This window comes from Carettochelys insculpta, chromosome 24 (genome assembly GCF_033958435.1).
Source record: "Carettochelys insculpta isolate YL-2023 chromosome 24, ASM3395843v1, whole genome shotgun sequence".
Classification (NCBI taxonomy): Eukaryota; Metazoa; Chordata; order Testudines; family Carettochelyidae; genus Carettochelys; species Carettochelys insculpta.
The window spans coordinates 12,036,372-12,060,489 of NC_134160.1; the positions used below are offsets into that span (position 1 = coordinate 12,036,372).

A 24,118-nucleotide genomic window follows, 5' to 3' on the forward strand; every position below is an offset into this window, starting at 1 on the left:
AGAACCAGCCCTGGGTTAAATCCTCAGCTGGGGCACAGCAGCACAGCGCCCTAGAGGTCAACAGGATGAGAATCCCAGTTTACAGCAGCTGGGCTACACCCCACCTTCTGCAGCAGCTTACTCCTCCAACGCTGGTACTCCTGAGCTACCAAAGGACCTGGCTCTCGGCCCCCAGCTCCAGTGCAGGGTAAGGCAGTCAGGGACAGGAACAGCATCCTTTGTGGATCGGGCATAAGCAGAGAACACCCACTGACCAGCTCCTAGCAGTGCCCCAGGCAGGGCCATGGCCCACCTCCCCCCTGCAGAGTGAGCCCTGTGTGCCTCTGTCACAGCCCAAATTCCGTTCCTGAGAGTTTGGCCCATGGGCGCATTAGCTCAATGCTATGCTGCTGCCTCAGTTCTGTAAATGAGACCTCCCCTGAACTGGGAAAAAGGCTGGGTGGGAAGCATCCAGCCAGCCGCTCCACCCACGCAAACAGCAGTTTGTGCCGCTATGGAATGCCAGAAAAGCATGTGCTCGACGCTCCACTGGCAGCGTCTGCAAGAGGACACTGACCACCAGCAAAAGCTTTACATAGAGGTGGGAGGTAAGTTCTGATTAGTCATTAAACTGATACAAAGGGCTGGGTGGACACTCACTTCAGTGTAAATGAGGCTTAATGGCATTAGGAGCAGAGTAACGCAAACAAAGCCACTCAGGCCAACAGATGAGCATCCAGCCAGGGGTTTGCACCTAATTTATTTAAACCCCAGCAAGTTGGCCAAGACCAGGGCTAAGGAACAGTGTTTTAGAAGAGGGTTTAAAGCCTTCTGAGGGTGAATCCAGTTGAAAGAGGTGCCTTGTGACCTGACTTCATTTCTTATCCAGCTGATAAAACCCTAGGGCTATCCCCCAAGTGCTGTCACTATCTGTGATGCCACAAACACTTCATATTAAATATGTACTTGAGATCAGTGCTGTAGGATGGGTTGGGGAGTGTTAGAAGTTTCCACTGAGGTCATGGCCCCATTGTGCTAGGTGCAGTTCATACACCCAGAGAGAGAGACAGCCCGTGCCCAGGAGAGCCCCACGTCCCACTGGGACAAGAAAAAGGCTGGGAAGGAAAACAAAGGTGCAGTGAAGGGAAGGGATACACACAGGGTCAGCCAGTGAAGCAGCAGTGGGCAGCCCAGGGTAGGGAGGGGACTGCAAGGTTGTCCTGCTCAGTGGGAGGCAAGATTGTCATAACCAAGGTGGGATCCTGGGAGGGGGTGGGTTTTCTCACCCCATTCACGTACCTACAAGGTGCAGGGCAGGCTAATTGACCAGTTCTGGGGCCCCAGAACAGGGACACAGTCCTACTGGAGGGCACTTTGCTGGCTGCTACCGTGTGGGTCACATGAAGGACTCAAGCAGCTGGTGACCCCAAGGTCTATGAGAACAGCCAGGGAAGTTCCAGTCTGAGGGACGGTGGAGCTATAGGCCCAGGAGCCATGCCTAGAATCAGAAGAGTTTCCAGGCAGAGGCAGAAGCCCAGACTCCAGCAGCACAGGCAGCAGCGGGAGGACAGGTCTGTCTGGGGATTAGTCCTTACATCAGGGAGGCCAGCACCCTACACAGAAATGGATCTCATGCATAAATGCATATTGCTAAGCAGTCCCGGGCTCAGAGAAGCATCTCCTGGGGGCAAACAAACTGCCTCCCCACCAGCACACCATGAATACTATTAGCTCCTTAACCCTTTCAGCTCCAGAGCTCCCAACCCTGCTTTCCATGGGCGATGGGGAGGCTGGTCTCCTCTAAGGGGCAAAGGGAATGGGATCATACAGCTGCATGGGAAGGTAGGGAGCTGGGAGATCCAGACAGAGCCAGCAGGGGTGCCTTACCCATGCCGTGGTCCTTGCTGCTCATGCCGGATCTTCGCCCAGAGCATGAGGCCAGCTTCATGGAACCTTTGCTGCCTTCCCATTGTGAGCGTGGCTCAGGCCGAGGAACTGCTAGTGGTTACAGGAGGTGACAGGGGAGCCCGGAGTTGTGGGGTCTGTTCCCTTCCTTGCACTGCCCCTGCTGCACAGTGACTGGGCACAGTCCAGGGCTGAGTCCTTGAGCACAGCATCTCCCCTCTTGAAGGGGGCTGGGCCCTGCTGCCCCCCAGCAAGGCTGAGGGGTTCCACCTTCAGCTTAGGCAGAGGGTGGCGCATTGGACTCCCTCCCCAGCCCATGGCTGGGTAATATAGTGAGTAGCAGAGCCAGCAGCTTCACTGAGACACCCCCACCCGTTTAGTCACTGCAATATCACAGGAGACTCAGCCCGTGGCCAGTTTGCAAGTGGTTCACCAGGAGCCTGTGAAAGCCCAGGGCGGGTTAGTTTTGACCAAAGCTTTGGGTCACAGGCACAGGGTGGAGCTATGCCAGGGTCTGAGCCCCAGTTGTTTGAAAACTCTCACTGCAGGAGGGAGCAAGCGGCAGCATCCAGCCAGCCTGGAGTGCCGAGCCTGTTTAAACATGACACTCCCCAGCTCTGCTTTTCCCACGCCAGTCCCCTGAGCCCTGTCCTCACACCACCCACATCCCAGCAAGGGCAGAGCAAATGAGGCTTCCCTGCAGAGTTACTGACTAAAGGGACAGTGAGTTACAGTCCAGCCCTCTGTTGCCCCAGGTGCTGCTCACGGGGCTGATACAGCCCAGAACTGTGGCAGAGGGTGTGGAAGGGCTCACTGTGTGTGTCCAAACACAGGTGTGCAGCTCAGCATGTACACCTCAAGAGGGTCACCGACTGCTTGTGCCTTGGGAAACTGAGGCACACTGAGGGAGAAAGCTGAAGCTTAGTCAAGGTCAGAGCAATAGCCTGCTCACCCTCTCCTCTCTTGCCCTGGCTCTGACACAGACAACGCTCCCAACTACCTTGTGGGCTTGAATTTGAGCGCTGGCTCCTGTTGTAAGCAGAAAAGTTTCAGCCCAGCTGCTGAGTACCCTCCAGTGCCTGGGGAGTGGTGGGAATTAAGGGTGCTTAACCCCCAGGCTGCAGGATCAGCATCTTAGCAGGAGAGTGGGACTTCAGCCATTGCTCCCTTGGGGATAAACGAAGCCCAGCTCAGGGCAGTGGTGCTTGCCCACGGGGGCCAAGATCTGCTGGGAAGTGCCTCTGGCACCAGAAATCTCCAGAAGTCGTCCCAGGGGCCCTCAATGCCTTTCCCCTGTTCAGTGCCTCCCTCCTCACTGAACAGTGACAAGACATTGAGGGCCCCTGGGACTACTTCTGGAGATTTCTGGTGCCAGAGGCACTTCCCAGCAGATCTTGCCCCCGTGGCCAAGCACCACCTCTTTGCATGACAGAAGTGCCTGAAAACTTCCACTGGGAACTGGAACTTCAGCCCAGCAGGGGTTGAGGAAACCCAATAGGAGACCACCTCTGCCCCCCGAGGCTTCCAGGTCTAAATGGACAGAGGGTTCCACTGCCCAGAGCTGGGCTTCATTTATCCCCAAGGGGGCAATGGCTGAAGTCCCACTCTCCTGCTAAGATGCTGATCCTGCAGCCTGGGGGTTAAGCACCCTTAATTCCCATCCACTTCCCAGGCACCACAGGGTACTCAGCAGCTGGACTGAAACTTTTCTGCTTACAGCAAACCCTTCACCAACCCAGACTATCAGCTGGGAAGGAAAGCTTGGCCACTGGAAGGAGTGGGAGCAGCTAAACAGTCAAGGACACCCCCTTGTGGTCAGCCCTAGAATCACAGAAGGTCTATGTTCTGGTGCCACTGGATCCTGGAACAAGGTATTAGAGAGGGAGCTGTGCTAGTCTGTATCTTCGAGAACAACATAAGCTTGCATCTCATGAAGCGGGTCTTTGCCCACGAAAGCTTACGCTCCAAAATATTGGTTAGTCTATAAGGTGCCACAGGACTTGTTCTGAAACAAGGTAGTGACTTCAGCTTCCCTGCTCGAACTCCCAGTTTAGCCTTCTCCTTTGGGCAGATGGTTTTGTTTGTTCCCCCCCCACCCTGTTGGCCAAAAGTTTTAAAAGCTGCAAACAAAAGAGGAGATTTCATCCACTTTGCGTAACAGCTGCTGTCTCCACATTCCAGGTGTGCTAACAGAAAGGGTAGATATGTGATGTCAGACAGGTAGAAGACTTTCAGTTCTTTATCAACCAGATCCACCCACTGGCCAGCTCTGTGTGCCCCATCCCCTCCTAAAGTTATCAGGCCTAACCTAAAACAGGATGATTCAATCAATCACTGCAGCAATGCCAAGTAAAAGCAAGGAGACACACTAGACACCTTGTGTGATTAAACCATTTTTAATGCACCTAAACTCACATCTACGTGCTTGATTATCAGACTTCCCCCATGTGTAAGAATTCTGACCATGCCCGTTTTGCCCTTTATCATGTTTATGTAGTTTTCAGAAGTCATTCAAGTGGGACAAGGAGCAGAGATTAATTGGTTTCACCTTCAAGTCATTTGAGCTAGGCCAGGGGTCTGAAATTGAAACAGCGAAGAGCACCAGTTTTTCAAGTTCAGTTAACAAAAAACCCAACCAGCCCTTCAAGAGCTGCAATGCCTGTAAACATGAGAATCTGCAATAAACAACAATAACATCAAACTGTGATTCTGTAACCCCTGGTTTAAGAATAGCGCACACACAGTGATTGGTACCAGTGAGAAAACTTGTCATTTTCACTCCTGGGTTGGAGAGCAAATGAGATCAAGGAAAGTGCTGGGCCTGAGGATAGGCTCTTAAGCAGGAGAGAGCAATGTCCACCCCACCCCTTGGCCCACAAACCCACCCGCCCCATCTCCAGGCTTTACCCACCTCAGCCCCCAAATTGCCTCCCTGTCTCCCAGCTTTACCCTCCATCCCACAAACCTGCCCCCCATTCCCAGGCTTAACCCACCTCAGCCAACAAGCAGCTCCAGCTGTGCATGCTGCTGCTCGTCCATAGCCAAAGCCTTCTCAGCAGGGCTGCCCCTTCCCCTGCTCTCCTGGGGGCTTAGCACTTCCCCCACCTGTAGCATGGACAGCTCCCGGCCCTGCCACCTCTGAAATAATGGAACTAAATTTGACTGGTTTAACAGCTGGATGCCTCCCTCTACCCTACCGGCCGTTAAACCATCAAATTTAGTTCCATTATTTCAGCAGTGGCTGGGCAAGGAGCCACAGGAGGAATCAGCCGCAGCAGCACCGGAGCCACAAGTGGCTCCTTAAAGAGCCGCAGGTTGCTGACCCCTGACCTAGCACAATGCAGTGTTTGTATGTACACCAGAGAAATGAGGTAAGTGAAAACAAGCGCTGAAATCTTATTGCATTTAACAGTCATTTCCCTAAAGAAAAAGGCATTCATTCAATTTTGCACATGGTGCAGCCACCCCCAAGCATTCAGAAACCATGAGACTATTTTTAAAAGCAACACATTGGATCCCTTTTATTTACCTTCCAGGCTTAGAGCCTTTGGATTGATGTTTTCCAGCTTCCTCCCAGCTAGAAGCTTTAAAAAGAAAGAAAACAGTTTGGTGCAACTGCACCTATATTCCCTCTTGATGGGGCCTCAAGTGCAACCAGCTTCTGGCCCCCTAGTTGTGGGCTGTGTTGGGTGAAGACACGTCTCTCCCTTCTGACTGGGGTATGTCCAGGCTGCTCAGCCCACTGACTGTACTGTGAAATCCCCTGTATGAAGCAGGCCTAAGAAGCTTCTTTTGCCTTCTCTTTGGAGACAGTTCACAGTGTAATTGCTCCAGCTACATGTTGCCAAGCAGCTTGGCAGGCACATTTTATTCCCCAAGGTAAAAAACAGAGAAAACATTAAAACCAGTAGAAACCCACATGCATGCTCACACACTTACCACAGATCATGTGGAGCCTGGCAGATGCAGTCCTTGAAACCACAGGAAGCCTGGGGCTGAGGGCGTTGACATTCACCCCACCATTGGTTCAGGAGAAGCAGATCGTGAGTTCTGGATGCACTCGCTCCTCCCATTTGTGGATTGTTAACTAACCAGACAATGGATTGCTGCTCCAGGCTGAGCTGGAAAACAATGGACTCTGAGCTGGGTCATTTGTATTCCCCTTGCCCCAAGTGTTCCTAAGAAATCCACTTTGCATATGTTATCTCAAAAGATCCTTTTAAGCTCTAATTGCCCCAAGATATTGCATTGCTCATGTCTCCTAGTGAAGTTACAGGAGAACCCCACAAAACAATTGCACTTAAGAATGGACCCCCAAAGGGATTAAATGTTAGGTTTGTTCAAGTCCCTGCCATTGATTTTCACAATCAAAACTCCAGTGGCTGGGACTTTACAAAACCAACCACCAACCACCACAAGACTCAGTAAAACAGGACAGGCAACAGAACTTGAGCTCTGGCCTCAAGCTACCTGGCTCTTCTGCTGGGTTAGATCCTCATGCATCCGGATAACCCTCAGCTTCCTGAGTGAGACTTGAGAGGTGCAGTTCCTGTTCCCTTTCAGGCAAGTAGTGAGGGTTGGTCTACACCCAGTTTTGTACCACTATAATTGTATCAGCTACAGGTGGGTTTGTGTTACCAGCATGCCTATTCCATTTCCCATCCAGGAACTAGCTACACCAGCATAAGCGCATCCATGCTAGAGGGGGCTGTACACCAGTAGCTATACCAGAATAGTTAAAGTAGTACAAATTTGCATTTGGACCAGCAACACACCCCACAGTGGAAATTTCAAGCAGTCTTGACACTAATTTCCCCTTTTTTCTACCGAGAGGCACAACTCAGATTTCAAGGGGTTCATTGGTTGAGAGATATTCAGGAGGTACACAGATGCATTGGGGCTTATCTAGTCACATCACCAGAAAGCTTAATTACCACTCCACGCAAGCCCAAAGGTCATCAAGGTGATTACTCATGCTGCTCTACAACTTCATGAGCCTATTTCTTGGACCACACGTGTGGGGGCATGGGACATGCACACAAGTCTGCCCTCCCAAAACAGAGGCCAGAATTAAGTCAACCCACGTAAGATGAAACTGCGGATAGTTAATAAACGTGAAGAACGGGTTCTTGTGTGGATGTGAAACCTGGCGCCCTACCGAATCACAGAACCCTAGGGCTGGAAGGGACCTCAGGAGGTCATCTCGTCCAGCCCCCTGCTTCAAGCAGGATCAACCCCTACTAAGTCATCACAGCCAGGACCTTGTCCAGCCGGGACTTAAAAACCTTAAGGGACAGAGAATCCACCACCTCTAGGCAACGGATTCCAGTGCTTCACCACCCTCCTGGTGAAGTAGTTCTTAATATCTAACCTACACCTCTCCTTCTTCAACTTCAGACCATTGTTCCTTGTTCTGCCATCTGATACCACCGAGAACAGTTTCTCACCCTCCTCTTTAGAGCTCCCCTTCAGGAAGTTGAAGGCTGTTATTAAATCACCCCTAAGTCTTCTCTTCTGTAAACTAAACAAGCCCAGATCCCTCAGAGGTAAAAAGCTCTGTGGATCTATTTCCTTAACTTATGGACAAGAATGTTGTGGCAGACCGTATCAAAAGCCTTGCTGAAGTCAACGTATATCACATCCACTGACTTCCCCATGTCCACAGAGTTTACCACCTCGTCATAGAAGCTAATCAGGTTAGACAGGCAGGACTTGCCCCGGTGAATCCATGTTGGCTACTTTTGGTCACTTTCCCCTCTTCCAAGTGCTCCAAAATGGATTCCTTGAGGATTCCCTCCATTATTTTCCCAGGGACCGAGGTAAGGCTGACGGGTCTATAGTTCCCTGGATTGTCCTCCTTTCCGTTTTTGAAGATGGGCACTACGTTTGCCTTTTTCCAGTCATCCGGGATCTCGTCTGATTGCCAAGAGTCTTCAAGGATAATGGCCAAAGGTTCAGCAATGACCTCTGCCAATTCCCTTAGTACCTTCGGGTGCATTAAATCCAGACCCATGGACTTGTGAACATCTAGTTTTCCTAGACACAGTCACACCCCGAGATACGTCCATCTGAGTTATGAAAATTCAACTTTGAGGAGTTTCATTTAATACCCCTACCTCAGCTTACGAGGCATTTCTTTGCATTTACGAGGACCGATTTGGAGGCTGGCGGCTCTGGTAGGCGAGCACCGAGGCGATGGAGTCGGCTGTGTTGGTCTTGATGAAGAGGCCATGCAGGGGGGCGGCGGCGCCCCGCGAGAGGGTGGCAGTCTGGTGCAGGGAGGTAGACTCATCTGAGTCCTGGCAGTAGATGACGCCGCTCTGCAAGACGTGGATGCTGGGCGCGCAGCCCATCCCAGCCCCGCTGCTGCCGCTCACCCCCCAGGCAGCTAGGGGGCTCCTGCCTCCCACCCTGCACAGGTGTGTCTCAGGCGCCGATTGCTGTCTGTGGTGCTCCCTCCCATTGAGCGCCTGGCTCGCCCGCCGCTGCCGCCGGCAGGGCCTCTCCGCCGTGCAGCCCCGCACGAGAAAGGCATCGCCCCATATCAGCCAGGGGCCCCCTGTGCCTGCCTAGCTCCCCATGAGGCCAGCCCCTGGCAGCGTCCCCTCCCCACTTAACCTAAGCTGCACTCAGGCCAGGCTGCCTCCCTGTGCCCTGCTCTGCCCTGCCCGCCCCCTTGCATCGGATTTAATGGGATTTGGTGTTGTTTTAGCATAAATGGGTGCACATTTTGGGGCTCAGGAACACATAAAATTATTTCCCATTGAAATTAATGGTAATTACATTTTTGACTTATGAGAATTTGTCCTAAGAGGGCTTTTCCAGGAACAAATTACCCTCGTAAGGCAGGGTAAGACTGTAGCTCAGAACTTGTTCCTGCTCCACAGATGGCTGCCCTCCACCTTCCCACACTTTATTGTCTAGGACCATCATGTGGAAGCTGACTTTGTCCGTGAAGACTGAGGCAAAAAAAGCCTTGAGTACTTCAGCTTTTCCTGCATCATCTGTCAGTCGGTTACCTCCCTCATCCAATAACAGCCCCACACCTTCTCTGATAACCCGTTTATTGTTAACATGCCTGTAGAAACCCTTCTTGTTACTCTTCACATCCCTTGCCAGCTGCAGTTCCAATTGTGCTTTCGCTTTCTGATTACTGCCCGGCATTCTCCAGCTGTATGTTTATACTCCTTAGTCAACTGTGCCCGTTTCCTTTTCTTGTATGCATCCTTTTTGAATTTAAGCTGACTAAGGATTTCCCTGTTAAGCCACTAAAAAGTCCAACTCTCAAGCTACATTCATCCATAAGCAGATGCTTGAGGTACATCCTTCACATCAAATGGCAAGACTTGGTCACAAATGAGGAGCTTTGGAACAGAGCAGGATAAGAACCACTTGATGATCAAATCAAGAGAAGAAAGCGGGGATGGCAAGGCCACACTCTGAAAACCATCATCCAGCACAGTCCGTCAAGCTCTCACATGGAACCCACAAGGAAAACACAAAAGATGACGACCGACCTTGGACAATGCGGTAGAGACTTACCGAGCCTGAGGACAATTGAGGTACTGCTGGGTCAGCTAGAAGTTTTGTCCAGAGACCGAGCGAAGTGGAGGAGACTTGTGGATGGACTTTTGCTCCACAGAGTACAAGGGTTTAAGTCACGTAAAGTGTGGCTGATGGAATCACTGATGCTGCAAAGACAAAGGAGATTTTGGAACGAAATATTCAAAATCAGTTCAAGGCCCTGACCCTGCAGTCATGTAAGCATACGGTTAACTTTAGGCACATAACCGCCAGCTCTGCAGACTCATGCATCTCAGTCCCTCCTGTTCTCTGCCTAATGCCCAAAGTCTCCTCATTTCCAGTGGGCTGGAATGCTTCTGAGCTGTGAGATTTACATGCAGGAGCTGGGGAGGGTTGGCAGCTTTCAGAGTGAACAAAAAACAAACATGTTTGTCCTGCCCCTTCTCTGCTCAGTTCATCCATTGCTCTCTTCCCCCGGCGGGGTTCCTTTTCGACCATGTATTCAGTCATAAACCACATCCCTAAACTCAGACTAAGCCCATGCATTGACAGAACATATGTTACTCAGAGATCAAAACAGGAGCGTGTCATTTCACAGGGAGGGTGGCGTGGGGCAAGTCACAGCAAGGGGAAGTGATAAACTGCCTTTGGTTGCATTACTAGGGACAAGCACTAAAGCCAGTGACTTGTCAGCCAAGGAGTGCTGAAATTGCCAAAATTCACTGTTGGGAAGTGCGAGGTACAGAATACAAACACAAGGAGAGGGCAGAGCCACAGATCCACTCGCTGGAGATGTGCGGTGTGATTTCCAAATGCCTTTAGTGCTTGGGAGCATCCCTGGGAAAGGCAATGAGCTAAATCACTTTTGGCCAGCTGTTTCAGCCCTGTTGCTGACCAATCAGTGGAAGAATTCAGTTGAGAGCGCCCTACAAACACCTCCGTTTACTTCAGCAGGAAAACTGTGCGACACCCTCTGGTGGCTAAATGAAGAGAAATAAGCAACCCAAGTTTCCTAGTTGCAACTTCTTATGGATTGATTTGACTAAGTGGAGCTCATGTTAGCCTAGCAGAAAACCTATTGTGCATCACACAGTGCCTGTTTGCCAGGTAAGCAGCCATTTGTTCAGCAGCATATGGTATCAATGAGGTGGAATAGTGCTATCAACAGATAATGGAACGACAGAACTAGGTAATTAAGGTAAGCAGGCAAGCCCTGCAGTTTGGGGAGAAAGAATGCGCCATGGAATGCATGGAGAAGTTACTAAATTCTACAACTATTGCAGCAAATCAACACGTACTTGTAGGTTACCCCTCCAGAGCTCATATGTTATGCTATCATGGTCCATGGACCAAAAGAAAATTACTGAAATGTAGGGAAGTCTGTTTTGTTTATATCCTGCAGCCAGCCCTGCAATTCACAACATAAAGCCCACCACAGCTCATTAGGAAATAAATCTGCCTTATAGCTATAAGATCATCCCTTGCTCTGACCTACTGTATAAACATCAATATCACAAAGGATTCCTTTCGATTCAATGCTGAGTCATTGCACTAGTCAGAGACAATGGGAGCCGATTTCTAGATTCTAAAGCAAGAAAGGACCCCACTGCAATCATCTATTACCCTATTCGACAGGAGCACAGAACTCCCCCAGTAATTATTCCTTTTGAATTAGGATACCTTTTAAAGAACTGTCCAATGCGAATTTAAAATTAGTGAGATTCATTTGCAATGGATTTTCCATCTTCACCTTCTAGCCATTGAATCTGTTGCCTGCCAGTCTCATATCAAATATTTGTCCCCCTGTAGTGAGGCTGTGATCCTTTAACATTTTCTGTTGCACTAAATCAGCTCAAAACCACCATTCAAATGGCTCTTCTCTGAATCCCTCCAATTGATCAATATCCTCAAACATCAGAGAGGTAGCTGTGTTAGTCTGTAGCTTTGAGAACAACAAGAAGTCTTGTGGCACCTTATAGGCTAACCTATAACCTATGGTTAGTCTATAAAGGTGCCACAAGACTTCTTGTTATCCTCAAATAGCGAGCACGAGAACTGGGTACAGGATTCCAGTACTGCTCACTACAGAGATAAAATAACTTCTCTACTCTTACTTGAGACTGCCATTTAGGCATCAAAGGGTCACATTAGCCACTCTGGCTACAGTTTTGCACTATGGGAAACTCATTCAGTAGATTATCCACCCTGCCTCCAACCCTGTTTCGCGATCACTGCTTCCCAAGGGTAGTCCCTCACAGCCTGTATGGTATACATTCTTTGTTCCTAGATGAATACGTGTACATTCATACATATTAAGGCAGTTTGTTTGCACCCAGCTTACCAAGCAATCCAAGTCAGCGTATGTGTCACCTACAAACATCATCATCGATTATGTTGCCCTGGATTGATATCAATTACTTTGTTCATCCCATTCATCTTTTTAAAATACTAGCACAAAAATATTAGCTGGAACTCACCAAGCTCAAACTTCTTGAAAAATGTTCGTGGGCCAGCAATCTCCTTGGCAAGCTCTTTTAAAACTTTTGGATGCAAGCTATGCGAATATGCTGATTTAAAGATGCCTATCTTCAACAGCTGTTTAACATAGCATTGAGTTACTCCTGGAATGGAAAGAGCATCAGCATCATCTTTTTCCTGACACCATGTCTTTTCATCAAACAAAATAAGGAAATACATATAGAACACTTCTGCCTTTTCTGAATTGTATGTTTCCCTCTAGTAACAGGCCAATGCCATAGTTAGGATTTTTTGTTCTTAATGCATTTAAACTCCTTACTGCCCTTAACTTTGCTATGCCACAGATATCTGTCTCTTCACTTCCCTAATAGCAGTATGTCAAAGACTACAGAGCTTTTAGTTTGCAGCAGCAAATTCCACACATGAACTTGGTGCACTGCAGATTCTCCCTCTGGTTGAGAGGTCTTCATGTACTTGTTACATTTAAGTTTTCATACACACAAGCCCTCAGACACCATGTGGAATCCATGACCATTAGGTCTGTGCTAACTGCTGCAGGTAACACATCGTGAAAAGCAGATTTGGGAAACACGTGTTACAAACTGCAAATTCTCATCAAAAGTCTACACATTTTACAGTTGCTCCTGCAAAAAGCCTGTGAATCAATTGGCATCTAGGTAGAGGTTAAAGCTTACTTAGCCTCAGCAGAACCCCTACTACGTATGCACACCTTCTTACCTTTTTTACTCAGCACCATCTGTTTTGTCCTTTGATACTTTCTGTAAAAAGTGAGCCATTTAAAAATATTTGTTTTGCATCCAATAAGACCCTCCATCCGAGAATCTCAAAGTGCCTTATATACAGCATTCAGATTAAAGTATACTTGGCCGATACTTATGAGGCCAATTTTACTGCAGAGGGTTTAAGTGATTTGCCCCTTGAGAAATAAGTGACAGAGCTGGTGGGGGGGAGAAGCCATCTTCTGACCCGCCAGCTCTCTGCATTAAACAAGACTGTCTCTTCCTGATGGAAATACACTGCTTAATTTTATAGGCAAACCTCAGAACAGGTTTACAAACCTGGGTCCCGACTCCACTGAGCTACCAGGTGGGCTGACCCCTGTGACAAGCAACGACAAGACACAGGTCAAAGTACCAACTCCACAAAACTAAGTCAGCTTTGGTTCTGAAAATATTTTAAACTCATGCAGCTAACATGAGGGAACAAACCTGCAGACCGCTAGGGACCATATGTCAGCAAACACTATGTAATGCCATTTCAGATAAATGAGGCATATTAGCTAGTTGGAGTCCCAGTCTGTTAAGAGTAACAGTTCAATTAAAAATTGTAAACTTACAACAAAGCAGCAAAAACTGTGAGGTTTCAAATCACATTTTTTATGCTCCTCTAACATGTCTTTCGCCTGCTGCTGAGTGAAGAGCCTCAGTAAAATAGAATCTGACTATACAGAAGTGAACAATGAACTATTTAAAGTATTGTCAATTGCATGGACAAGACAGACAAAAAGATCTCTTTTTAGACTTGAGGCTCAGGTGTAGGTAAGTCAGTCAGAAAAGTAAGCTGAAGTTGACAGGGCCTCTTCAATAAGTTTTTAAAGAATGTACATGTATGCTCCTTCAAGCAATTTCATCCTTGTCACAAAGCTTTTAAAACGATGCAGGATTTTTCCATGATCAAGTTTTTCCAACAGACAGCCTTTTCTTGAAGGGTATCATGGATCAATCTCCATTTACACAGTGCTGATCAGAAACAGTAAACAGGATAAATGAGGAAATCAAAGAGATTAAATTAAGGCTGGACATTTCAAAAGGGTCAAAAAGATGCACAAATCCCAGGAGAGCTGACCACCAAGCTCCCGTCAATGCATTTTAAAATGTTAACAGTCCACGGTGGTAGACAGCCTGTGCAATTCAACTGTTCTGTAATCAGACAGAGGCAATTAATAGGATGTCTTCTTACCTTTAAAGCTAAACACCTAGACATGAAAAAGCATGGAAGTGTTTTAGAAGACTTAAGTCCTGCCCCCTCTCCCCACAAAGCTCTTCAATGAACAGGTTTTGTGGAGTTTCTCACAAAAGGCGAGAGGTTATCTCCATGGCAACAGCTAGTGTTAGTGCAGGAGAATCGGGAAATGAAAGACTAGCCCCGTGTCCTTGCTCCAGGTGAAGAAAATGCAGAGGAGACAACTAGCGATAGTAAAAACCATTTGATAAACACCAATTTAAGAAGGTATTTTGATTGATCTCTTTAAACATCCATATTCCATTTCACTAAAGAGACTGAAGTACTATTCCAGAGCTCAAATGCTAATTTTGTCTCAGTGGGAAAAATACCAAAATTCCAAGTCTCCTGCTTGTGTTTCTCCATCTTCAAGACATCTCACAAGCAGAAGGAGCTCTCGGACCCAAGTCCGCCCTCATGTTTTTCAAGGGCTTCATTAGGGTCTTCTACTCCCTGAATCGCACTTAATATACCCATTAGACCCCATATTTTGACATTTGACACCTTTTGTACGTGGGAAAGGGGGAGTATTGCCAGGCAGAGGGCATCCAAGCACTGGAGAGTTATGGACTTCACAGCTCTAACACTGCAGTGCAGTTCAGCTCTGTGGCATCTCCCACTTGTCCAGGCCTAGGCTCCCTATGCCGCATCTATGCACTTTGATGCCTAGGCACAGCACCCTTGTTCTTCCCATTCTGATCTCTCTCAACAAGCACATCCTGACAAGTCCTATATTCTGGGGACAGATATAATTTTTAAAGTAAGAAAATACCTGCCAGGACAAACATACTTCACTTGGCAGTGTAGATACCAGATCTCCAACTGCAACAAGCTGGTCCGTTAACCAGAGGAGTTGTACTAATTTTAATCAGGCAATCCTCAATTGTTCCAGTCAATCCGTCCACCCATGGTTCATACTTAGGGTCAGTATACACTAGCAGACCCACGTCCCTGGACCATACTGAATTCTATTTTAAACAGACATCCAATTGCTGTAACGCAAGACGTTAATCAATTAGTTCAGTTTGAGCTTGCTCACATGCATTACAAAAAAATCACCAGTATTGCACTGTAACCAAGTCACAAGGGTTTTGTTAAGAATGGACCAAAGTGACCCGTCCCAACAAAGATATTTAAAACAGACGGGGAAGCCTAGAGCCCAAAAACCAATAGGGAATCACCAATGGCCAATGAACCAGATGTTAAGAACTGAAGCACTGGCTTGCTCTTCTCTGCAATTTTATTCTCTCGTGTAGTCTCCTCTTCATAGGCACATCCAGGGCAGCACCTAAACATTGAAAACCAAGTGGAACACAAATGATGCTCAACAGGATCTCACGTTTATTATTGAGAAGTGATTAATGGTGAAAAGAAAGGCAACGCCCATTCCTCATTGGCTTAACAAGAAACTGAAGAAACATATTCACTACACATTTTACAATATTTTCCGTTCAAAATTCATGTTCCTGTAAACAAAACAAGTTTTTACCACTGTTCTCAGCCTTTAAATCAAATTAATCCAGACTTAATCTGTAATCCATATAATGCACAAGAACAGAACATTTTAGGACTCCTAGTACTTGACTTTTGAGTAACAAAGGGTCAGAGGAAAACAAACCACCCTTAGACACAACCTTGGCGACAATTTCCTTTCGATTCTTCTAGGCAAATAGTCAAATTTTTCATAAAATTCCTTTTCTTCCAGTCCAAGGAAAAAATAGTTCTTCCACTTTCTGTGGTGGATGTCCAAAAAAAGTCACAACTCGGTGTTCCAAGTGCAAATGTCAAAACCAGGGGGGAAGGAGGCAGGGGAAAGTGGAAGAAAGGGATGCAGTGGGGTTTAAAAATCAGAGAAAAAAGGCATATGCCACTTACGGACTTTCAAATCCGGAAAACATAGTAAAAAGACAAAAAACAAAGCATATGCTCTGAAATCACAACCAAAGCCAAAAGAAAGGGGACAGTTTTTACCTATACTCTACCTAGAAGGGATTTTTTTTTGTTTTTATTTTTCTTCTTTTAGTTCTATGTCTTATGACATTCCAATACTTTTTTTTTTTTTTTCAAACTGAAAGTTTGTAAGTTTGTTTTTAAGTCAATGAAATTAAGAAAAAAGTCCTAATTCTCTCTGGGGTGTTCTTTTTTTCTCCTCTCTTTGAAAGATATCCTGGATGCAACCTCTGCTGCAGTCTCTGTGGGAAAGATAGCCTTTTACTTGACACGGCCTTGACGTTCCTGCAGGACGAAAGAGAAGAAGATTAGTTCAGAGCTACTTCTGCAAACCTTCCATTGTCAAGAGGGCATGGGAGATTGTTCACTATCTCATACACAAGACATCAAAACACAGGGCTGGAGCAGATGTCAAAAGATCGAGTCCACATCCCACACACATCTAGACCTTTCCTGACCAGTATTAGACCTAAATATTAATATAGGCAATCTGGTTTACAACAGAAGACGTTCCTTTACAGCTAAACTGAATCCAAGAAACAGAGATTCTGTTTAAGGAGTAAAGAGCTCATGTCAAGAGGGTAGCTGCACATGGCTACTGTAACTATGTACTTATATTTGTATCCTGGGAAGTATCCCAGCTCTTGGCATTTCCCCTTTATATTAGCAGTTGCCACCAAAATCCCCTCCCCCACCACTCTCAGCATTTTTTGCAGACAGCAAGTGGTGAAGTCCTATCAATATAATTCATCAAAAAACAGCTCTAAGAGATGCAACCTGCTCACATTCCTCCAGTTTTGTACGGCCAAGCATAATGAAAGGAAGTTGAACACAAAGGCTGAGGGGTGGGGGAAGGACAGCTAATGAAGAGCTAGGGAAATAAAGAAATCAACTCACTCACTCAGCGTAAACAGTCTTTCTGGGGACAGGTAGAGCCAGCCAATATATATAATTAGTGACCAGTGATGATTTCTGGTGCTTCAAAAGGTCAGTGAAGCAGAGCTCTCCTCCCCAGTCACATAGCTGCATCTTCAGGAAGCAGCTCCCAGGAGACCTGCCTCCAGTTTTCAATTCTATCAGGCTAGAAGTTAGTCTAGAGCAGGAGTGTGCAAAGTGGGAGGCAGGTCATGAAATTTTTTTATGAGGGGGGTGCAGTGCCATTAATTGGGACAAAGCCAGCTCTGCAGGAGAGGCACGCGTCCCAGCTGCTCACTCACAATGGGACACTCCCCCTGCATGCTGGGAAGTACATGCACCACAGCAACCTCCCCACAGCCCTTTCCCGGCACCCAACCCCATGCCTGCTCCATGCATGGACAAAGTCTGGCGTGCAGCCTGCCATGCAGGTCCTCCAGCTGCCTTTGCACTGCAATTTGCTGGGCAGTGGAGCGGCCTCCTCTGCCCCCTCCCCCTATACCCACACAGGTGGTGCTCCAGCAAGAACTGCCCCTACCCTTACTGCTGCTTCTACCACTCTAAGGAGCCCCCCAGCACAGCACTGAGCCAGGGGGCCTACATGCACAATGGGGAGGAGGAAAGAAGCCCCTTTAACCTGGCTCACCCACACTGGGCTTACATGTTTCATGGAGGCTCAAGGGCATGCACCACATCACTTCCAGGAGACTGCTGCTTGTTTCCAGTGCTGGGGGGAGGCGGGGGAGGAGCACTTGCCAATTGCAGGGATGAAAAGTGGGGCCCAGTGTAAAAAGTTTACTCCCAGGCTAGAGAAGCTAAGTAACAGCAGCGAGGAGTGAACTTGCCCTGGTAAAGGCAGGGTTTAGGTACTTGTAAGGGTGAATTTGTAGTGGGAGTCTGTGCTGAAGGAGCTCAGGTACTTGTCTAGTGAGAACAGAAGAGAAACTGAAAACCAAGTCTTCAGTTCCCTCAATGAACTCGCCACTTGCAAGTTGCTTGCTCAGAGCTATAGTCAAGCCTCTGAATTCTGTCACCACAGAATATGTGCTTCATGAAGACTGGTAATACCTAATTCAGGTCTGAAACATCAAATGATTCTCGCCAACACGGCAGCAAAAATAGACTCTGGCTGACGTCTCATTGGTCACACAGTTCACTTTTTCAAGGCAGACACTGGAAGACAGGTGTGAATGGTCCCATTCATTGAATGAAATGGTAAGGTTGGAAAACTATACGCAGCTGTACATTAAAAGCATCAGAGGGAATGAACAGAACTGGTCCATTCCCTGTCAGCGAGTTCCAGCTTCTAGCGGTTAAAGACCTGCACCCACAGTATGGATATGGGTCCTTAGTCATCTTGACTAAGAGCTGTTGATGGACCTATCCAAGAATTTACATAGTTATTTTCTGAACCCAGTTATACTTGTGGCTTTCATATCATCTCATGGTAATGAGTTCCACCAGCCGTGTGAAGGAAGCCGTGTGAAGCAAGATTTCCTTATGTTCGTTTTAAATATGTTGCCTAATATTCTTTGGCTGACCCCTAATTTGTGTGTTACGTGAAGGGATAAGTGACATTTCCCCTTTCCACATTCTCCACACCATTCGTGATTTTACTGACTATCCATTAGTCTCCTCTTTTCTAAACTTAATGTTCCCAGTCTTCTTCCTCATAGGGATGCTCTTTAGTGTGCTTAATCATTTGTTGCCCTTCTCTGTATCCTTTTCCAATTCTAACATATCTTTTCAGAGATAAGGTGACTGAACTTCAGTCATTACTCCAGGTCTGGACATACCATGATTTATGTAACAGCATTATGGTATTTTCTCTCTTTCCTATTGGTCCCTACATTGTTAGCTTTGACAGTCACAGCACACAGACGTTTTCAGGGAACTACCCACAATGACTCCATGAATCTCACACAGAAGCTAACTTAGACCCCATCAATCTGTTTATATAGTTGAGATTTTTTTCCGGTGTGTTCATCTGCTGTTCTACACTTCAGTCTCCCAGTTTAGCAAGAGTCCTTTGCAACCCTTTAGACTTAATTATATTTGAGTAATTCTGTAACATCTGCAAGTTTTCCTTTTTCACCCCTTTTTCTAGATTAATGAATATGTGGAGCAACACAGGTTTGGAACCCCACTATTCCTCCCTCTCTCTTGAAAAGCGACAATTTATTCCTACCATTTGTTTCCTATTTTAACCGGGTCTGCTCATGGATCAGTAACATCACTCTTATCCCATGACTGCTCACCTTTGCTTAAGAGCCTGTCATGAGCTTTCTGAAAGTTCAAGTACACCACATTGACCTGATCACCCCTTTCCAGGTTTGTTGATGCACTCAAAGAATTCTAATACACTGTTTTTCCTTTACAAAAGTATCCTTGACTCTTCCCTAGTATTCTGTGTTAGTCTGTGTTTGATAACTTTGTCTTTACTCAACCCCTTTGTCTGGTGCTGAAGTTAGGGCAACTGGCCTATAATTGCCATGGTCGCCACTGGAGTTTTTAAAATTGGTGTCACACTAGCAATCCTCCAATCTTTCAGTACAGCGACTGACTTAAGCAATAGCTTACATAACACAGGTATTAGTTCTGCAATTTCATATGAGTCCCTTCAGAACCCTGGCAAATACCATCTGGGCTTGGTTACTTATGACTGTTCAACTTATCCATCTGCTCGAAAGTCTCCTTCTACTGACATCTGTCTAGTAGTGTCAATGCCAACTATTTCACTGCTGATCATTTTAACGCAAGCAGGTAGTTCCAAAACCCAAGACTACCTCCAGTGCTTCCCCAGTGCGAACGCCTGGACTGTCTTCTATTCAGCTGCCAAAACTCCCCACTTCCCCCTGACAACTAATAGACCACAACGTATGCATCAACAAAATAAAAACCTACAGCCCACTGAAAGAGTGGCAAAGAGTAAATTAAACTGAATTTCACAGCACAGAAACCTCATTGGCATGTTTGACTCACTAATATTTAAATATTAAATGCAACTGCTGCAAAAATTTCCCCCTTCTTTATAATCAAGGGGTTTTGCACAGAACTTGAGTCCAGGTTTCCACAAGGGTTAAAAAGTAAGCTGCACAGATGCCAACTTAAGTCTATTTAAACCATTGTTTAAAAGTTAGTGACAATTTAAGGTGAAATGTCACTAAAAACCTGCCAACGGATAAGCAACACTTGCACAATGGTGCCTACATCCAATTACTGATATCCTTCTTTTCTCTAATCATTTGTGGTCTCTTGCCTGAAGTTCGCTGAAAAAGTTGGTCTTCACAAACACCATTTTTTTGATCCAATTTGACTTCTGCACAGGCAACAATCATTAGCATACACCAGCCACCGAAAAGGCCAGCGACAGGTGTTTGGTAAGCCCCAGGCCTTTTTATACCAATATGACTGTGTGGAGATACTTAGGCTTAGTCTAGGCTGAAAAATTATACTGGGATAGCTATATTGACTAGACATGTGAAAACCACACCTCTGATCCACACAGCTATGTTGCCAGGAGAGTGCATGGGCCATTTCGATGGAAGCAATCTGGGAGGCAGTGTTCTGTACTGACAAAAAACATCCCGACATAGGAGGTTATGCTGGCTTAGTCTCAACAATATACACAACCATATGCTGGTACAAGGGATCTTTTTCTGATTTATTCCTTCTCTGCTTCCTGGTTCTGTCTCTATCATGTTTCATTAATCAAGGGCACCTGGCAATGTGCCACCATGACTTGCATGTACTGAATCTTCTCAAACAGACCATTTTTACCTGGTTGCAGGAACACCCAGCCTTAGAACTGCCCCCCACAGTCTGGCTTCAATTGGGAGAGTCCCATCTTGCCCTGAAGATGGCAGCTGCAGTCCTTGCTGAACACTTCAGCCCATTAACTGGCCAGACAGCCCCAAACCATGGGTTTAAATCCATTCTCCTCCTTTCCCTTCTGTAAAAGTAAAGCTACTCTGCAGGTCAAAGCCTGGCACAAGAAAAGGGAGACAAGGGGGCCTACAAGGAATGGCATAGGTGAGGACTGAGTGAAAAGCCACAGGACCAAAAGGGCAACACAATTGGAAGAGTCCCAGAAATGGTTCTTCCATATGATTTGAAACCTGATGGGCAGAATCCCCTGAGATGCTACCATGAAGGGAAAAGAAGTCCAGGAAAACTGACAGTATTTTAAGGAAGCCCTATTGAAGGCACAGAAAGAAACTGTCCCGATGCGCAGCAAGAGAAGAAATATGGTAGGACACCAGACTGGCTTAATGGGGAAATCCTTGGAAAACTTAGGCACAAAAAGGGAGCTTACAAAAAGTGGAAACTGGGACAGATGTCTAGGGAGGGGTATAATCGGATAGCTCGAGAATGTAGGGCAGTTATAAGGAAGGCAAAAGCGCAACTGGAATTGCGACTCGCGAGGAATGTGAAAGATAAGAAAAGTTTCTACAGGCATGTTACTAAGAAGAAGGTGATCAGGGAGGGTGTGGGGCCCCTACTGGATGAGAGAGGTAACCCAGTGACAGATGATGTAGGGAAAGCTGAAGTACTTAATGCTTTCTTTGCCTCCATCTTCACAGACAAAGACAGCTCCCGGACTAATGCAATAAGTGATGCATTGTGGGATGAAGGTGGACAGCCTTTGGTGGGGAAAGAACAGGTTAGGAGCTATCTAAAAAAGCTAAATGTACATAAATCGATAGGCCCGGACCTAACTCATCCTAGGGTTCTGAGGGAGTTGGTGTATGTTGTTGACGAGCCCTTGGCCATTATCTTTGAAAAGTTGTGGAGATCAGGAGAGATCCCAGATGACTGGAAAAAGGCAAATGTAGTACCCATCTTTAAAAAAGGGAAGAAGGATGATCCAGGGAACTATAGGCCTGCCGGTCGGTCTGACATCAGTCCCTGGAAAAATCATGGAGGGGCTCCTCAAGGAAGTCATTTTGAGGCACTTGGAGGAGGGGAGAGTGATCAGGAATAGTCAGCATGGATTCATGAAGGGCAAGTCATGCCTGACCAATCTGATTAGTTTCTACGATGAGATAACTGGCTCTGTGGATGGGGGGGCGGGGAAAAAGAAAGAAAAAAAAAATCAATAGATATGATTTATCTTGACTTTAGCAAAGCTTTTGATACTGTCTCCCACAATATTCTTGTCAGCAAGTTAAAGGAATGCGGATTGGAAAAATGGACGGTAAGATGGACTGAAAGCTGGCTAGAAGGTCAGGCCCAGAGGGTAGTGATCAACGGCTCGATGTCGGGATGGAGGTCGGTTTCTAGTGGAGTGCCCCAAGATTCAGTTCTGGGTCCTGTTCTGTTCAACATATTTATCAATGACCTGTATGAGGGATTGGATTGCACTCTCAGCAAGTTTGCGGATGACACTAAGCTACAGGGAGGGGTAGATAAGCTGGAGGGTAGGGACAGGGTCCAGACTGACTTAGACAAATTGGAAGACTAGGCTGCAAGAAATCTGATGAGGTTCAGTAAGGACAAGTGCAGAGTCCTGCATTTGGGCCAAAAGAATCCCAAGCATCGTTACAGGCTGGGGTCCGACTGGCTCAGTAGTAGTTTTGCAGAAAAGGACCTGGAAGTTGTAGTGGACGAGAAGCTGGACATGAGTCAGTGTGCAATTGTAGCCAAGAAAGCTAATTGCATATTAGGTTGCGTCAAGAGGAGCATTGCCAGTAGATCCAGAGAAGTGATTGTTCCTCTTATTTGACTTTGGTGAGGCCATATCTGGAGTACTTTGTCCAGTTCTAGGCCCCCAGTTATAGGAAGGATGTGGATACACCGGAGAGGGTCCGGCAGAGGGCGACCAAAATAATTAGGGGGCTGGAGCATATAACTTATGAAGACAGGTTGAGGGAATTGGGACTGTTTAGTCTGCAGAAAAGACTGAGGGGGAACTTGATAACAGCCTTCAACTTACTGAAGGGAAGTAGCAAAGAGGGTGGAGAGAGGCTGTTCACAGTGGTCACGGACGGCAGAACACGGATCAATGGTCTTAAGTTGAGGTTGGAAAGGTCCAGGTTGAACATTAGGAAAAACTTTTTCACCAGGAGGGTGGTGAAGCATTGGAATGGTCTACCCAGGGAAGTAGTGGAGTCTCCATCCCTGGAGGTGTTTAAGTCTCGGCTGGACAAAGCCCTGGCAGGGCTGATCTGACGGGTTTGGTCCTGCTTAGAGCAGGGGGCTGGACTCGTTGGCTTTTTTAGGTCTCTTCCAGCTCTATTGTTCCATGATTTGGGGGAGTTCCTTGTAAATGAATGGCATAGGAAAGCTATTTGTTTTTGTTCAGATTTCTGGCTTGTTCTGTTGCTTTGTGCAAATGAGTCTGCCCTGCATGCCACAAGGACCTGGGGTTGTGCCCTCATCCTTGCATATATCATGGAGGGAAAAGGAGCTGTTTTCTAATCCAGTTCACCCACTTGGGGTCTGAAAGCAGTGAATGTGCATATGAGCATTGCACTCAGTGCTGAAGGAGGTAAAATATAAGCTTTAAGAACAGGTTAGATAAATGTCTGTCAGGGATGGTCTAGATAGTACTTGGTCCTGCCATGAGAGCAGAGGGCTGGACTCAATGACCTCTCAAGGTCTCTTCGAGTCCTAGTATTCTACGACTCATTCTCTTTGTTCACAGCAATAGGTTCACCCCTGCCCTTACTTTGGTTTGTAGCTAGATGAGCAGTTCCTCTTTCATTTTCTTCTTGCCTTGGCCTAGAGGTGATGTCCCAGCTATACAGACCAATGTTCTCCATCACAGATCAATATTCTCCATCAATGCAGTGAACTTCTCCCTCCTCCCCGCCAGATGTCTTGCCCTCCAAAGGTTACAGAAGGTAACAAGGGAGAGCTGAACCATAAGAGAGGGAGGTTGATTTTCTGGGAGCAGAGCTGGTGGCTAAGAGCTGCATATCCAGGTCTCTAGCCTTGCTTTCCCCCAGATCTCAGGAGAGTGGGGAATACTGTTAACACTCTCACAGACATGGGAAATCCCCAGAAGGGTGCCCAGGGCACGTTTCTGCAAGTACTAACTACCATTCTGCCCCTTAGCAGGTGAATTCCTGGACGACAACAAAAGTCACGTTACATTTTATGAAAATTGACCTTGATAAACTAAGAATGGATCATATATAAAACAATACAAGAAGGGGAAAGACCAGGCAGACTCAGAACTGTGAGGTGTCAATGAAAGAGGGACAAGGGTACAGTGGGACTACAATGAAAAGACTGTGCAACACCATGGATAACAAGGAATTTATCCTTGCTCAGAGCAAGTGGAATAGACAGCTATGCACTACCACAAGTGAAAATGTGTGGTCATGCTGTGTTTACAGAT

At 46.8% G+C, this 24,118-nt stretch overlaps 1 protein-coding gene and 1 long non-coding RNA gene across 2 annotated transcripts in view; both read right to left on the reverse strand.

Annotated features, from left to right (window-relative positions):
* Window positions 1-4,326: 4,326 nt before the first annotated feature.
* Window positions 4,327-6,034, reverse strand: LOC142001399 (uncharacterized). The gene is made up of 3 exons (XR_012642468.1): window positions 5,824-6,034; window positions 5,414-5,468; window positions 4,327-4,461 (listed from the first exon to the last, which is right to left on the reverse strand). It is a non-coding gene; the product is annotated as an uncharacterized LOC142001399 (long non-coding RNA).
* A 9,192-nt stretch (window positions 6,035-15,226) lies between these two features.
* The window catches only part of YTHDF2 (YTH N6-methyladenosine RNA binding protein F2), a 28,926-nt gene continuing 20,034 nt past the window's right edge, over window positions 15,227-24,118 (reverse strand). Inside the window, exon 5 of the mRNA XM_074976593.1 lies at window positions 15,227-16,143. Coding sequence (XP_074832694.1) covers window positions 16,120-16,143 — 24 coding nt within the window. The 3' untranslated portion in view covers window positions 15,227-16,119. The remainder of the gene's footprint in view (window positions 16,144-24,118) is intronic.